The sequence below is a fragment of the Bos indicus genome, chromosome X (genome assembly GCF_029378745.1).
Source record: "Bos indicus isolate NIAB-ARS_2022 breed Sahiwal x Tharparkar chromosome X, NIAB-ARS_B.indTharparkar_mat_pri_1.0, whole genome shotgun sequence".
NCBI lineage: Eukaryota > Metazoa > Chordata > Mammalia > Artiodactyla > Bovidae > Bos > Bos indicus.
The window spans coordinates 129273843-129289694 of NC_091789.1; the positions used below are offsets into that span (position 1 = coordinate 129273843).

Sequence of the window (15852 nt, forward strand, 5' to 3'; positions counted from 1 at the left end):
TCCACACAGATTACAGAAAGCAATTAAGCAGCCTTATCTGTGAAGCCTCCTAGGATCTCAGGACGTGATTTGCGAGATCAAATGACTTGAATTTGGTGAGAATATCTAGCTGGTTTTTCTTTTTTTCTCAGCCATCTTGGATTTAAGTTTCTTCTTAGTCATTATGTTTGATCTTCAGATTGGAAAGAATATAATATTCTTAGCTGAGAATGGAAATAAGATAGGAGGGTGTTTCTCTTTATCTTTGTAAATATTACATTAACCATGTCACCCAGGGGGGAATTCACTTTTTCCTCTACTTTTTTTTTTAACTTTAGCCTCTAAAATGCCATTTATTCACTATCTGGCACTTTGTAAAGTCACAATTCATCCTTAGGCTTTAGCTTTGTTCACAATATTCTTACAGCTCCATTTCATTCTTCATAATACTTGGTTTATATGCCTGTTTTTTTTTTTTTTTACCATCTGTTGTAAATGTTTTTTTAACATCTGAATTCCAGAAAGCTCTCTGTGCAGCACATCAGATTTTTTAGATGCTTTCCCCTTTTCTTCCCCTCATCAGTGTGTTTTGCAGTTATGCAGTCAGCATTATACTTTTGAGAGCCTCCAAGCTTTTTCAAGCTTCTTTACAGTTCCTGATCTTGGAATTGATCCTAATTTTCCTTTGAAAATCTTGAAATCTGACTATCCAATATGGGCAGCATTCCCCTTCCTTTTCTTTTTTGATCTCCAGACAATATGGCTGCTTCCTTTAAAGCTTCCTCCTACTTGCATGTCACCAGTCATGCTTTCCTGGTGAAGATTAGGTACAAAGTACCAGTTTTTCTAATTTCTCCTCCAGTTTCTGGAAGACTGAATTTGTACACAAACCAAAAGCACATCATCAGATGCACTAATGTAAACTGAGTGATACTCAAACAGATGTCCCCTGGTCAGTAATAATAGCTAATAGCAGCTGTAATGTTTTCTACACAGCCACATGACAGGCACCATACTAAGTACTTTCCATATAGGATCATCTTGCCAATCTCCTACCTTAGGGTTATGAGGTTTAGGTGATACTGTTGTCCCAATAATACAGATGAGAAAATAGGCTTAAGAATGTTTAGTCACTTGCCCAAAATCACACAGCTTGTGAGCGGGAAAGTCAGATATTTCCTAAATCAAATTCTTAATCACTGTACTGGGCTGTTTGATGCAGTTCTGAATTACTATGCTGATTCTATTACTTTAAAACCTGTGTAACTGTCAGTGTACTGGCTGTGCACAGTAGGCACTTAAATATTTAATTTGAGGTTTATGTTTCTTGTTGATTTCCAGGATATTGCCTTTTAGCTCTTAGAAATCAATAAGAAAAAGATGAGAAAAATGGGTGAGGCACACTATTAGTTCATAGAAGAAACAAATGGAAAATGAAGATTGGAAAAGATGTCTTTTTTTAACTAATCAGACATTTATGATGGTTAGGAGCCCCACTGTTTGAATGACAAGACTCTGTAAATGTGACACATGAAAAAGAATGCAAAAATCTGGAATACCAGAAATAATCACTATTAACACAAGCAAACATACACAAAATTTTATTTAATTGGGATACCAGAGTACTATTGCCTTTTAGAAAATATATTGTGATCGTTCCATGGTAACAAATAGTCTGTTTTAACTGTTTGTATGTGAAGTAAAAGTAGTAGAGGATAAGACCTCAGAGCTTAATCACTTTTCTCTTTACTGAAATTGTTTACCGTTATTATTTACTCTTTTCTCTTAGAGGAATCATTAGACTAATTCATTGAAACATGTTAAGTGTTTTTTTGTTGTTGTTAATAAGCGTGTCATTTAAAGAGTTTTCTAAAGAGTGATGGAAGCAGTGTTACAACATACTAGAAATTGAGCCTTGGAATAAGACTGTCCTGGTTGAAGGTTCAGCTCGCAGCTCTACTAGTTTTAGTCATGTAAATAATTTGGGCAAGTCACTTAACATTCCAAGCCTCAGTTCTCTCACTAGGAGACTAGTTATCACTCTCTCAGAGGAGGAATAATTTAACATGAGATGCACACATAAAGCACCCGTTGCAGCAATAATGTCAGTTTTCTCTGTTTTACAAAGACATGGAGTTCTCAATCTTTTTTGTGCCATTTACCCCTTGGCTAGTCTGGCAAGATCCATGGAAGGACCCTCCCCACCCACCCAGAATAGTGATTTTAAGTACATAAAATGCTTAGGATTACAGAGGAAACCAACTGTACTGAAATACAGTTATCAAAATACTTCAAGTAAACATCTGTAGTGCTTTCTGTTTCAGATACGTTTTTTTGGACTACAGTGGGAAGTGAATGAGAAAGATAGAAGGGAAGAGAAAGGAGAGATGCAAAGAAGGAAAGCAAGTTCATAAATACATATGCCTGGTTTTGACTCCCTCCCAAGCTGTCATCCCAGATTTCCAACAGGCTCCTAGACATTTCCACCTCAGCATCCTTGTTTCCCTTATCAGTACCACTCTCCCTATCACCTAGTTCTAAATCCTCAAATCACATTTGAGTCCTCATTTCTTCATCTTATCGCTACTTCAAATCAGCCACACACTTCTGTCAATTTTATCTCCACAGTGTCTAATTCTACCATCCAAATGGTAACCATCCAAATCCTAACCCTCTTACCTCATCCTTGTCATTACGATACACTCTTTCTGCTTGGTTTCCAACTTCCTACTTCTTTCACAAAATATCCCCTGAATGTTTTGGACCAGTTTGATATTTTCTTTATCTAAAGTTCTATAGCACTCAGATGTGCTATACAGCTTCATACTTAGCTGTCAATTGCCTCATTTACTTAAAATTGGTAGATGTATATATTTTTTATTTCCCCAAGTATATTCTAAGTTCTTTGAGTGAATGGACCACATCTTCTGCTTTTTAAAAAAATCTCCCCACAGTAGTTAGCATAATATTTAAAAGTTTCATAAGATCTTAACAATCATAATTAGGTAGTTCCAACTCTAAAAACAAAGGAAAAAGTTTGACCTTTTGTTGTCAACTGAACTATTACTGTAGGAGTTGATGATACTAAACCAAGATTTTATGTCTAAAACCAACTGAGAATTTTTTTGTGTCTTTAAATTTTTACCAACTCAACTAACTTAATTCCTGAGATTATTCAGTCATGATTGTTCTTACAGTGTTCCTTATGGTTAACAAAACCATGGCCAAGGTTTCCTCTGCTGTGAAACCTCTACTTGTCCTTCTATAGCCACCACTTGTAGCCCAGGGCCTGACATAGGTGACTAATAACATTTTGTTAGAGGAATTTAGCTTGTGCCTAGAGAATAACTTGTTTACTTGAAAAAGATTGGGAATGTGCATTAATTACTACAAATACAAATTATAAAAACAAATATAAGAGATTTGTTAAAAATAGAAACTATATGATCTTAACAGGAAATCAGTTTTAGGAAAGTAGCTTAGAATGGTAAGCTAATCTTAGTGGGCTTTGATATTTTGCCATTGATGTTCTTTTTTCTTTTCTTTCTTTCTTTTTTTTTTTTTTTTTTTGTTAAATTCTTTTACTTGTATTCTTAGGTTAAGACATCAGAATTTTACAGATACTCTCGACAGCTGCGCTATGAAGTTGACCAAGCATTGAATTACTTTCAGAACATTCACCAGCAGCCTCTGTTGGACATGAAATCAAGCCGCATCCGCTCTGCCAAACCCCAAACTACAGTATTCCGAGGCATGATTGGACATAGCATGGTTAACAGTAAAATACTTCTCTTAAAGAAACCAAGAGTCTGGTGGGAACTAGAGGGCCCACAAGTACCTCTGCGTCCAGACTGCCTTGCTATCGTCAATAACTTCGTATTCTTGTTGGGTGGGGAAGAGCTGGGTCCAGATGGCGAATTCCATGCTTCTTCCAAAGTGTTTAGATATGACCCAAGACAAAACTCCTGGCTCCGAATGGCAGACATGTCTGTGCCACGTTCAGAATTCGCAGTTGGTGTTATTGGGAAGTTTATTTATGCTGTAGCAGGCAGAACCAGAGATGAGACTTTCTATTCAACTGAGAGATATGACATCACCAATGATAAATGGGAATTTGTGGATCCTTATCCAGTTAACAAATATGGACATGAGGGGACAGTGCTCAATAACAAGTTGTTTATCACTGGTGGAATCACCTCATCTTCCACTTCCAAGCAAGTATGCGTGTTTGACCCCAGTAAAGAAGGGACCATAGAACAGCGGACCAGGAGAACGCAAGTAGTTACCAACTGTTGGGAGAATAAGAGCAAAATGAATTACGCCAGATGCTTTCACAAGATGATTTCATACAACGGCAAGCTTTATGTCTTTGGTGGTGTCTGTGTGATCTTGAGAGCCTCTTTTGAGTCTCAGGGATGCCCTTCCACAGAAGTGTACAACCCAGAGACTGATCAGTGGACCATCTTGGCATCCATGCCAATTGGTAGAAGTGGCCATGGTGTGACTGTGCTGGACAGACAAATAATGGTTCTTGGAGGCCTTTGCTACAATGGTCATTACAGCGATTCTATTCTCACCTTTGATCCAGATGAAAACAAGTGGAAGGAAGATGAGTACCCGCGGATGCCCTGCAAGCTGGATGGTTTACAAGTATGCAACCTGCATTTTCCAGAATATATTCTGGATGAGGTCAGACGTTGCAACTGATGACATCTTTCTCCCTTCAAAAAAGCCAAACAAAATCCATTTGTGACAAAGTAGTTAATTAAAAAACATAAGAAAAACCTCACCAGTTTTACTATCAAAGCCATTGGTCTAATATCGTAAAAATGTTTTCATTCTGTGCTAGCATCCTTTTTTTTCTTTTTAGTGGCCTCAAACTCATGCAATAAGTCAGTTGTAAGTGCTAGCTCTTGAAACTACTTCCAGAAGCAGTTTAATAGAACAATTCACTTATCTGGGAAGTTGATGTTATGCTTTAAACATTTCTTTCAAATGTCAGTGTAGGAGTCATGCATCTTCTAAGAGAAGACCTGATAAGTGTCACTGGATGTAATTTCAGTTCCTATCTCTAGCTGAAATCTTTTTGAACATTTATTTCAGTCTGTTAGACTTTTTGATTTTATTATTTAAGTTTAAAACTCTTGACCTTTTTGCATGGCTTTTTGCTGAAAACGCAAAAGTATAAATTTTCTACAAGATTAACTTTTTTATATTCAGAACACTATTTCTAAGCTGCCTTCTCTTACCTGCATTGTGTTAGTGAAAGCATATCCATACTTGCTTACATCTTATGAATATATAAGGCACATCCCCTTTTATGCGTGGTTAGGATTCTATATTTTTAAGCTAGTGCACTTGCACACACAGTTTGCCATACGTGTTGTATTTTAGATGTAACGTCTTTTCATGTATTAACATTTTTAGAAAGATAATAACTGGAGTCCTCGTTTCGTATCAGAGTAGCCTATCTTCAGTCCATACTGATTCAGTAATATTCAAACTCCTTATATTCCTGAAACGTATGGTTTTATGAAAGCTAACATTTTATGTTTTACTTTCAAAAGTAAACATTAGTGTTCCTTATCGATGTATGTCTTCTTTTTGAAAATGTTTTTCTTTGCAGTCTGTTTAATGTTACCCTGTTTTTAGTGAAAATTGGAGTGGTATGTGACAAGGCCTGGTCCTGCAGCGTGCAAGCACTTTTAAAGAGAACTTAGGTAATACCAGACTCCTAAATAAAGGCCCCTTCAAAGTAAGTGCAACTCCCATTCTTTGCATTCAATAAGGCTGCTGCATCTGTTATTGAATGGAAAGTAGCAACTTGTGGAAAATTTGAGCTCAGTTTTGACTTCGAGGTAAGGAATAGAATTATAATATTAACTGGTCATATCTTCTTGTTTATTTAGTACAAAATATTTAGTGGCGCTGGGGATGTAAGCCCTCAGCTTTTGTTTTATTTACTGAGAGCTACTAGCATGAAGGATAGTAACCTCCAAGTTCAGAGTGGATCAAGAATAACTGTTCAAAATCATTCTTAAGTGTTTTAGGATTAGCCGCACCTTTCAACTCTTTCAACTCAAAGGAAAAACATATAGTTGTCAAAATTAAGCAAGAATAACCAGGGAGTGGATCATTCAAATTGATGCCATTTTATCCTGAGTAGAGTCTATATCTGATACTAGATCTACACTGGCAAAACTTGCCAGATCTTAGATGTTGGTGCAATATTGCAATGCCTTCTATACGGCTGTTGTAAAAAGTTTCGAGTTTCACCTTTTTTTTTTTCTTTCCTTTTTTTTTTTTTTTTTTTTGCTGCTGCCACCACTGAACATAAAATGGAAATGCGAAATCATGGAAATGTGAAGACTTGTTTCATTTTTGCGATTAAAATAGACAACTGAAAAAGACCTGATTTTAAAACTCCACGGCTTGAGGCATTTGAGTTTAAGAAACAGTCAGGTACAGAAGTAGTTTTGTTTTTTTTAAAGCAAAACATTGGGATTGGCTTTAGAAATAAGTGGTCCTCATTCTTGTCTTTTGCTGAAAAACACTGAGACAGGGTACCCCTATCAGGCTTTTACACTCCCGTGGTGGTTCTCTTTAATTGCTTAGATATGACTCCTGTTATGGAGAAGGCAATGGCACCCCACCCCAGTACTCTTGCCTGGAAAATTCCATGGATGGAGGAAACTGGTGGGCTACAGTCCATGGGGTCGCAAAGAGTCGGACACGAGTAAGCAATTTCACCTCACCTGTCATTTTAGTTTCTAAAAATTAAATTTGATATCTTGTTTCCCATGGTTATATAGGTAAAAGTCTTTTTATACATCTGAAAAATCATTTTTAATAATGGAAAACTAGGAATTAGGTGAGCCATTTGGTTCTTTTTCTAATGTATTAGTTGGTGTAGTGTTTTATATGTGTGCTATCTTGCTTTAAAGAAAATAACAATGTCTTATTTTCCTCATTGTTGTCTTTTGCTGAAAAAGACTGAGACAGGGTACCCCTATCAGGCTTTTACACTCCCGTGGTGGTTCTCTTTAATTGCTTAGATATGACTTCGTAGCCCTAGTTAAAACCCACTCCAGTGTTCTTGCCTGGAAAATGCCAGGGACGGGGGAGCCTGGTGGGCTGCCGTCTATGGGGTCGCACAGAGTCGGACACGACTGAAGCGACTTAGCAGTAGCAGCAGCCCTAGTTAAAGTAAGATGGAACAAACAATTGAATATTCTTGGTCTTCATTGTAAAAGCACAAGGCCAAGATGAAAGTTCATGTTTTGGAAAATTTGTGAAATCTTAACTTGAACTAATTTTGGGTTCAGCTTCACACGTGAGTCATGTCTGACCTGATGTTAGCTGTAATCAGTTTTGAGCTTTAAGAATAGTTGTTATTGCTTGGGTTCTGAATGTATGAGAAAACTCTTCTGTTTATTTGTAGTTCTGACTTAGGTTATTTTAAATCCATGATTAACATACATTCCCTTTTAAAATTATGGTTTAATTGCTGAAAGAGATTTATTTTTGTTATACTAGACTATGGAAAATTTTTTCATAGAATTTTTTTCAAGTTTATTTTTTGTGTGCTTCATTTGGAACCATTTTTGTTTATATACATTGTATGTGCTCAAAATAGTTTTTTTTTAATTCAGTAAGATTTAAAACTACAGTGTAACACGTTGTGATCTTTGTGTATTTTCACTTTACATTTTAAATGCCAGACTTTACAAAAATAGCTGATCTTTATTAATTGCATCTTAATTAGAAACGTTTGTTCTCTTCCATGTCTTTGACCTTCTAAGTTTTTATTTTAGTCTGCTTAAAGAAAATCCTTGCACTACAACCTTTTCATAAAATTCAAGATTCTCACATTGAAGGTTTTGTATTGGAAGAAATACTACTGGTTTTTAAAAAGCAAGGCTTAATTAATAGAATTATTAGCATTTCTTGAGACAGCTTTCTGTGTCCTCACTACTCTGTGTGAGTGTTACTATAATTTGTGAAATACTGACTGAGCCCTTCACTTATCTTTTCTGAAGCAGCACCTTTGGACACCTCATTCTGGGAAGCCTGCTCGAGTTATAGTAAAGGACACACACATTTGTGTGGGGAGAAGTGGTAAAAAATGGAGAGTTGTGTCTTAATTACATGAAACTAAGCTTTAAAATATTTTATAACAAATTATTTGAGCTGCATAATCTAAACATGTCAAACGTTCAGTGGGACTATTTTTATATATGTATATGTGGTTGTAGGTCATAACATTTCAGTTTATAATATAAATTGTTATTTCAGTTTATAAGCTATCTCTCAGAAAAGACTAGCTCTTTTGAGAATACATAATTTAAAGTTTTAGAGTGAAGTAAAACACAACATAGATAATAGTAAAATTAGATATAAATGAGGGCTATATGGCAGTAAAACTGCTAGTGCCATTTTTCCTCTTTGCCTATTACACATTTTTTATTTTATTTTTTTTTGTACTCTGAACATTTTTAGGGATCATCTATCAGATTAGAGTTGGTTTGGGAATAAGTATCTTCTAAAAAGAGATTTATCTTAAAAATGAAAGTCCTGAAAAATTAGTTTATCAAGAGTTTATAAAGTCAAATATTCCATAGACATAGACTGGAATAGGTAAACTCATGAAAGTCGTATCCTTTCAGTATACCAGTATAACTTCAATATTACATGAGTAACATTGAGAGAATGCCATTAGATTTGTTCCCCCTTAATATTGGATTTTCGTTTTACATCTTTGGGAACAACTACATTAAGAACCTTATTAATCAGTATATCAGTAAGGATTAGGTGTTTGCTTTCCGAAAGAATGTTCCAGTGAGGTGATCAGAGAGGTTATTTTCTATCTAACTTGTTTATGCCCTATACCTCTTGGGCATACTTTGTCTATAGAAGAAATATTTTGACCTTTAGGTACATTTTGGGCCAGTAGTCAAGTAATCCTAGGACTGATTTAAAAATCTTAGACTAATTTAAGGTTTGCCTTTTATACCTATTTTGAAAGCCTTTACATTTCTGTCAGGTAATTTTTCCCATGCCGTGAATATAATCTATTCAAAACATGTTTATGCTATCCATTCTGTTTTTAAATTGAAAAAAATGTTAAAAGTGTTTATGAAGAAAAGTTTAAATAAAATATTTTCAATCTTTAAAATATACTTCCATCTCTTATTATTTACTATCTTGATATAATCTATCACTTTCAAAGTCACTCATGACTTGATTAACAGTATACATTTTATATTCCTTCAACCTGCCAAGGAAGTGCCACAAAAATGTAATTTCTACTGATGCTTTCAGCCACAGATTGAAATGAGAGCATTTGAGTGAAATTATTTACACTTACATGCAATGGAAATTTTACAATGAAGCCAAGTAATTAAAGTTCCACTAGCAGAATTTTGCAGAATGGAAATAGAGAACTAATAAATAGCATTTATAAGCCCTCAAGCTTTAGTTTGGTGATTTTTTATTTTCTTTAGCATTTTTGCCTCATTGTTCTTAAAGGCATTTCTGAAATTAGGGAACCCAGCAGAAATGAATCTGCTACAACACAAGCACTTGGGTATTTTTAGGCACGTGTGTGCCTCCATGGATCTTGGCCTCAAGCCGCCTTTCTAGCCTATTTTGTTATCACTTCCTGCACTCCTTTCTGTTGTGATCTTTGTATGTTAATTTCCAGCTTCAAATCACTTGCCTTCTTTCCCCTTCCCTGCTTGCAAAATCCATTTATTTTGCAAAGCCCAACTCAAATACTCTTCTCTCCTCCTGAAACCTGTGTTACTTCCATTGAATTAATTGCCTCTTCTGTACTCAACACATTTATAGCTCTTATTTCATTTTGCATACTAGTTGGGTATAATTCCTTCCACAATTAGATCATAATCTCCTTGGATGAAGGGACCGTCTTTTATTCCTTTTTGTACCCTCATACCTAGTGTGATACTTTTTGTACATAATAGGCACTGAGCTACATGTTTATCGTAGCATGTGACTAATTCTACCTGAGCTATAGAAAGATGCTGTAGACATTCAGAAGAGGGAGATAATATAGTTCCCCAAGGTTTTTGTCTCTGCTTTTTTCTCAAGTCTACTGCCTGTCCAGTTTCACCCACAGCTATGGCTTCACCTACCACTTTTATTCTAATATCTTGTAAATCTGTATTTCTCAACCGAGAAATATCTCCAACTATCTCATGAACATGTCTTACATGTTTTATAGGAATCTCAAACTGAACAAGTACAAACTTGAATGCATTATCTTCCCCCCCCAAACTTGCCCCTTGTCCTGTATTCCCTGTATTATTATGTGGCTCTATCACTGCCTGAGATCGTTACAAGTCAGAAACCTGGAATTGTCTACCCTTGCCTCTCCCACTTCTCCCCAACGTCTTGGAGCTTTCTCTCCGATCTTCTACCTCCACAATCCATTTTCCACTCTGCTGCCAGAGGGAGCTTTTAAAAGGTTAATCTGGTCCTGAGATTCAGCAGCATTTAATAATCCCTCTTCACCATAAGATCCAGACTCCTTAGCATGCCCATTGGACCTGTTCAGTCTCTCTTGTGCCCAGTTCTCCAGCTATGCATGATGCTGGGAGTTCCCTGAATATGTCATGTTTTCTCCAGTCTTCCTTCACACATGCTCTTTCCATCTTCCTTTCCTGGCTAACCCTTTTCTTGACCTTCAAGAACCAGCCCGAGCATCATGGCCTTTTTCTATCTTTTTGAACTGTCCCCTATGGATACCTAGATCACCTCCTCTTGACACTTGATTATGACTGTCTTCTTTAACTGTATGCATTGAGGAAAGATTCTGTCTTTTTATTTTCCAAGAATCTGATAATGTCTGGGACAGGGTAAGTCTTCCTTAATAAAAATAGAACCCAGAAACTTGGAAGGTCACCACTGAAATACTCCTGGTGAGGAGGGGCAGTTTTATTAGAGAGCTTGATTGTCTGCCAAAACTGACCTCCCTGAGGAATTTCCCTCCATTCAGTTTCCACTACCACTGCTCCTATGTCTAAAAGGTTGATGCATACAGCTATACAGTTGTTAACAGATAGTTCTTCCCTTAATATCCAATATTTCTGACCCAGGTTGAAAACTTTAAATAAAACAAGACCAAGGGGTGTTTTGTAGATCATTAATCTCCTGAAATGCTCTGGGTGGAGGATGGGGCAAGTGTTCAGTGGTCACAATAATCTTATTTCATTCTACATTTCATCTCTTGAGAATCTCAAACAGCAAATACAAACATCTCCTCTGAGAAGTCCTGATGTTAATTCATTTTTATTTGGTTTAGCTAGGTGTAAATCAAACATTTGACCACTGAGCTCTTTTTTTTCATGGAATATATATGATCCATGATTGCTCTTGCAAAAGCCTGGCTAATGAGTAACTGAAAGAAAACAAAAAGGACCACTGATTCAGGCACTCTCATCTACAAAGTAGGACTTACTCCTGCAGCTCCAGTTAGATTCCAGGCTTGAAGTCAACATCTTGCCAAGATGACGTTACCCTGGAGATTTCACATCCCAAGGAAGGTCCCACCTTCTCCCCCAAGTAGTAAGATAAGTTTGTATAATTAATTTGTACAACTTGTATGATTTAAGGAGCAGGACTTCCAGAATGGCCAAGTAAGGAGCTCAGCAAATCCTCTCCCTAAAAAGCAATGATAAAAGTGAACAAACTTGAGACTTCCATGAAGGTCCAGTGGTTAGGACTCTGCACTTCCAATGCAGAGGCATGGGTTCTATCCCTGGTTGGGGAATTAAGATCCCTCAAGCCGTGTGCTGTGGCCTAAATAAATAAATGAATAAATTTTAAAACGAACAAACGTTCAAAAAAAAAAAAAAATGTAAAGACTCTGGAAACTGACCAAAGGCATACAACAACTTGAGAAGTATTTATTTGAGAAAATGTACTGAACTTGAGTAAGAACGATGGGAATCTAATGTTTTAGCCTGAGGCTGTTTCCATTCCATCTCCCTGTCCTGGAACTCTGTGGCATGGAAATTCTACCAGGGTCATCAGAGGGGGCCTGCCTTCCTTTGGAATGGAGCGTGGAGAATCCCACGTGTCATTGTGGCTAACACTGCAGCTCGCCTGAGGTCTCAGTAGTGATCTGGTTTAGCAATAGACAGTGGACAGGCCAGGAGATCTTGGGAATTAGATAGCTCCTGGTGCTCCAGGAAGCTGTGCTCATGGACAGGGCCATGTGTATCTAAGGGGAGTCCTAAGAAGGCCCTATGAAGCTTCTTGTCCCTGGCTGGATGTGAGGTCTTGTAAATGCAGAAAATAAAAACTGCAGCAGACTTGGAAACTGCTTGAACTTTGAATGCGTTCCCCAGGCCACACACACATTGCTCAGCAAAGAGCAGAAGCCTTACTGGCTTAAGGTGTTTAAGTGTAACTTCTGAGCAGTCATTGGTTGACCACAAAGCTGTGTCGACTCGGGAGATCCCTGGGAATCCAAGCTTAAAAATAAAAACGAATTAAAAAGGGAGAAACTGAGCTGAGCCATCAGTGGCTGTACATGGGTGGGGGAGGCGAGTGGGGAATGGCTTCCATAGAATTCCTCCTGGCGAGTCGCTAAACACACAACAAACCAAAAAAACCACAAAAAAACAAAAATTTTAAAATGAGCAAAACAACCACACAGAATCCAGGGTTGCTAAAATATATTATCTATAATGTTTCTAATGAAAAATTACGAGACATGCAAAGAAACAGCAAAGTGACCATACCCAGGAAAATAAGGAGTCATTAGAAAGCTGTCTCAGGGATCAGAGTATTATGGAGATAAGTGAGATTAGTTTTATATCCTGTATTCCACATAAAATTTTATTGAAAACAATTGCACGTCATTAAAATTTCTTTGAAAATATTTGTAGCAATTGCTTAGTGTGCCGTAATATGGCTATACATAATTTATCTAACTATGCCCCTATTGTGACACTATACTACATTTAAAAAATTTCTTTCATTTGATATATTCCATGCTTTTGATTGTTTCCTTTATGTAGTTTTGTAAGATGGAATTAAAAAATGAACTAAAATCCTTGACAAATATTGCCAGGTTAAGCACCAGGAAAGTTGTACAATATTAAACTCACATCAGCAGTGAATATGAATTTCTCTATTACCACATCTTGTACTTATAAATAAATTAGCAATTTAATAGGTGAAAACTGTATTTTAATTACTATTTCTTTGATTACAGTAAATGTTGAGTGATATTTCCCATGTCTATTTGCCATAATGTTCTATGAATTCCTGTTCATGTCTTTTATGCATTTTTCACTGGTATTTTGGTGTTTTATTATGGATTTTGAAGGATTCTTCATCAACAATGCTTTGTTACACTTGAGTATAGTATTTCAAATGATGACTAGGTATCTTTAATTACTGGCGATTATTAAAAATCATATAATCAAATCTCATTAAATGTGGAAAACAAATAAAACAATTTAGAGAAAACAAAGGGATGGAGAGTATACTGATGGAACAAAATGATTAAGAATCAAATATATTTGAGAGATAGGAGAAGCTAATAAAAACATTGAGAAAAGCATGGTATACATTACAGATTCAAAAGAAACCTTATTCAAAAGTTAACAAACATACCCCTTAGATCTGGGGTATGAGAATTTTCTTCGTAGGGTGCCATCTTCTCTAATGGAAACATATATTCATACTTGTATTGAATACCTGCTAGGTGGGTGCTAGTAGGAATGAAAGAAAAGATCTCCTTTGCTTTCAATCTAATGAGGAAACAGACACCCATAAGTCACTTAAGGCAAGAAAAGGTGCCAAGTAGAGGGAAAAACAGGATGCTGTGGGAGCTCAGTTCAGTTCAGTCGCTCAGTTGAGTCCGACTCTTTGCGACCCCATGAATTGCAGCACGCCAGGCCTCCCTGTCGGTCACCAACTCCCGGAGTTCACTCAGACTCACGTCCATCGAGTCGGTGATGCCATCCAGCCATCTCATCCTCTGTCGTTCCCTTCTCCTGCCCCCAATCCCTCCCAGCATCAGAGTCTTTTCCAATGAGTCAGGAAGTTAGTTACTATTGATGAGAATCAGGTTTATGGAGAAATTGGCATCTCTAGTTGGTCATGAAGATTGACTTGGATTTCTCTAGGTGGAGAATACGAAAAAGAATTTTAAAGAAAGATTATGCAAAAAATCTGAGGAGGTCACACAAGGTGGGAGGTTCTGATCCAGGCATGCACACAGATCCAATCCATCATGCACCCGGTTTTCTATTCAAGTGGATTCTAGTACTGGTAGAAATAATCAACATAGAAGAGCACCTAGTAAAATTTGTGAAGATGAAAAAAATGGCTTATTTTTATCTAAGGGCTCATTTAACTCATTAAAATTATTTATCTCTGAGAATTAAAAAAATAACTACCATAGAAAATTTAGGCTCTGTAGAAATAATCAACACAATAAAACTGAGAATGGCAAAAACTTTATACAATTACATTTGTAATCGTAGGTTGGGCTCCCTGGTAGCTGACTCCATCTGAGACTAGAATGTGAATACAAGTTATCTAAGAGGTCATTCCAGAAAGCATCACTAGGGAGGTGGGAAATAAGACAGGGATGGGGGTTCTTTCCTGATGGCTCAGTGGTGAAGAATCTGCCTGCCAATGCAGGAGACATGAGTTTAATCCCTGATCCAGGAAGATCCCACTTGCCGCAGAGCAACTAAGCTCGAGAGAACAAGGGAAAAAAAAAAAAAAAAAAGACAAAGATAGGGATGAACCAGTAAAGGGTAAAGGGTGTATCATCAAGCAGTTTTTTACTGGGGGTGACTGGGTTCAATTCCACCATCCTCCCCAGGGTACTGGGAAAAACCGTGTAGAACATACCTGAATCATCCCCACCAGAGGACTAGGAACCTGGGGTACTGATTGCCATCTGTCACTGGCTTAGGGTTACTTGCAGGCACATTAAGTCCCCAGCACTTCTGGCCTGGGGTGTCTGGCTGAGAGCCCTCAGGTGGGGAGTTGCACGTATGTATTCAGAAGGGTGAGTGCCAAGGGAGGATGGGGAGGGCCACAATTACTATCAGCTACATTTGTTATTGACTCAAAACTATTAGAAGAATCACCTACTGACAAAATTTAGGGCCACAAAATTTACATGTCAAGAAATTGGTTGACATTATTGCCATAAAAGTAAACTCACCTTGTAAGAGGTTAAAGCTAAGATTTTTTTATTGGGACAAATTTTAAAACATGTTTCCATGGTAACATTTTTATGAACAAGAATTTTCCAGATGAAAATAATTTCAGCAAAATGAAAGCAAGTAAAAAATTTAAAAACATTTTACCTGCATTATACAGAAAAAGGATATCAAGAAATTAAATTGATTTTGAGTTTGCTCAGGAAAATATGTTCTTCGTTAAATTTCATCAATGTTGGCATGATTTTGATTAGAATGTTTGTACTCACAAACATGGAGTCACAGTGTCCTCAGGCTCAAAACAAGAGGAGGGTAGAAACATCCTGTTCCTGAACTGCTAGAGGCCAAAAAATGAAGAGGATTTGTGCCAGGGGAAATTGCATGGGTAAATGCAGAGTGGAAAAGCATATGGAATGCTTTGGGAATGATGAATTCCTCACTGACAGAGCTATGGGAGCAGATGTTAAGCAAAAAAAAAAAAAATCATATTCATGAATATTCTGTGGATCTGCAGAGTTCTTTGTTGAAAGAGGATAAGAGAAAAATTGGATATTACAGCCCTCCAGTGAAACGCCTCACGACTTTTCACTAATATCCCATGACCTTACAGAAATGAATAAAAACCCAATAAAATAATGAAAGATTGACAGACAACATA

At 36.9% G+C, this 15852-nt stretch overlaps 2 protein-coding genes across 2 annotated transcripts in view; one reads left to right on the forward strand and one right to left on the reverse strand.

The window, feature by feature from the left end:
• The window catches only part of KLHL15 (kelch like family member 15), a 33443-nt gene extending 24289 nt beyond the window's left edge, over window positions 1-9154 (forward strand). Inside the window, exon 3 of the mRNA XM_019956034.2 lies at window positions 3577-9154. Coding sequence (XP_019811593.1) covers window positions 3577-4686 — 1110 coding nt within the window. The 3' untranslated portion in view covers window positions 4687-9154. The remainder of the gene's footprint in view (window positions 1-3576) is intronic.
• Window positions 9155-12749: 3595 nt separating this feature from the next.
• The window catches only part of CXHXorf58 (chromosome X CXorf58 homolog), a 60453-nt gene continuing 57350 nt past the window's right edge, over window positions 12750-15852 (reverse strand). Inside the window, exon 10 of the mRNA XM_070785294.1 lies at window positions 12750-14137. The gene's annotated coding sequence lies outside the window, so the exon portion shown is untranslated. The remainder of the gene's footprint in view (window positions 14138-15852) is intronic.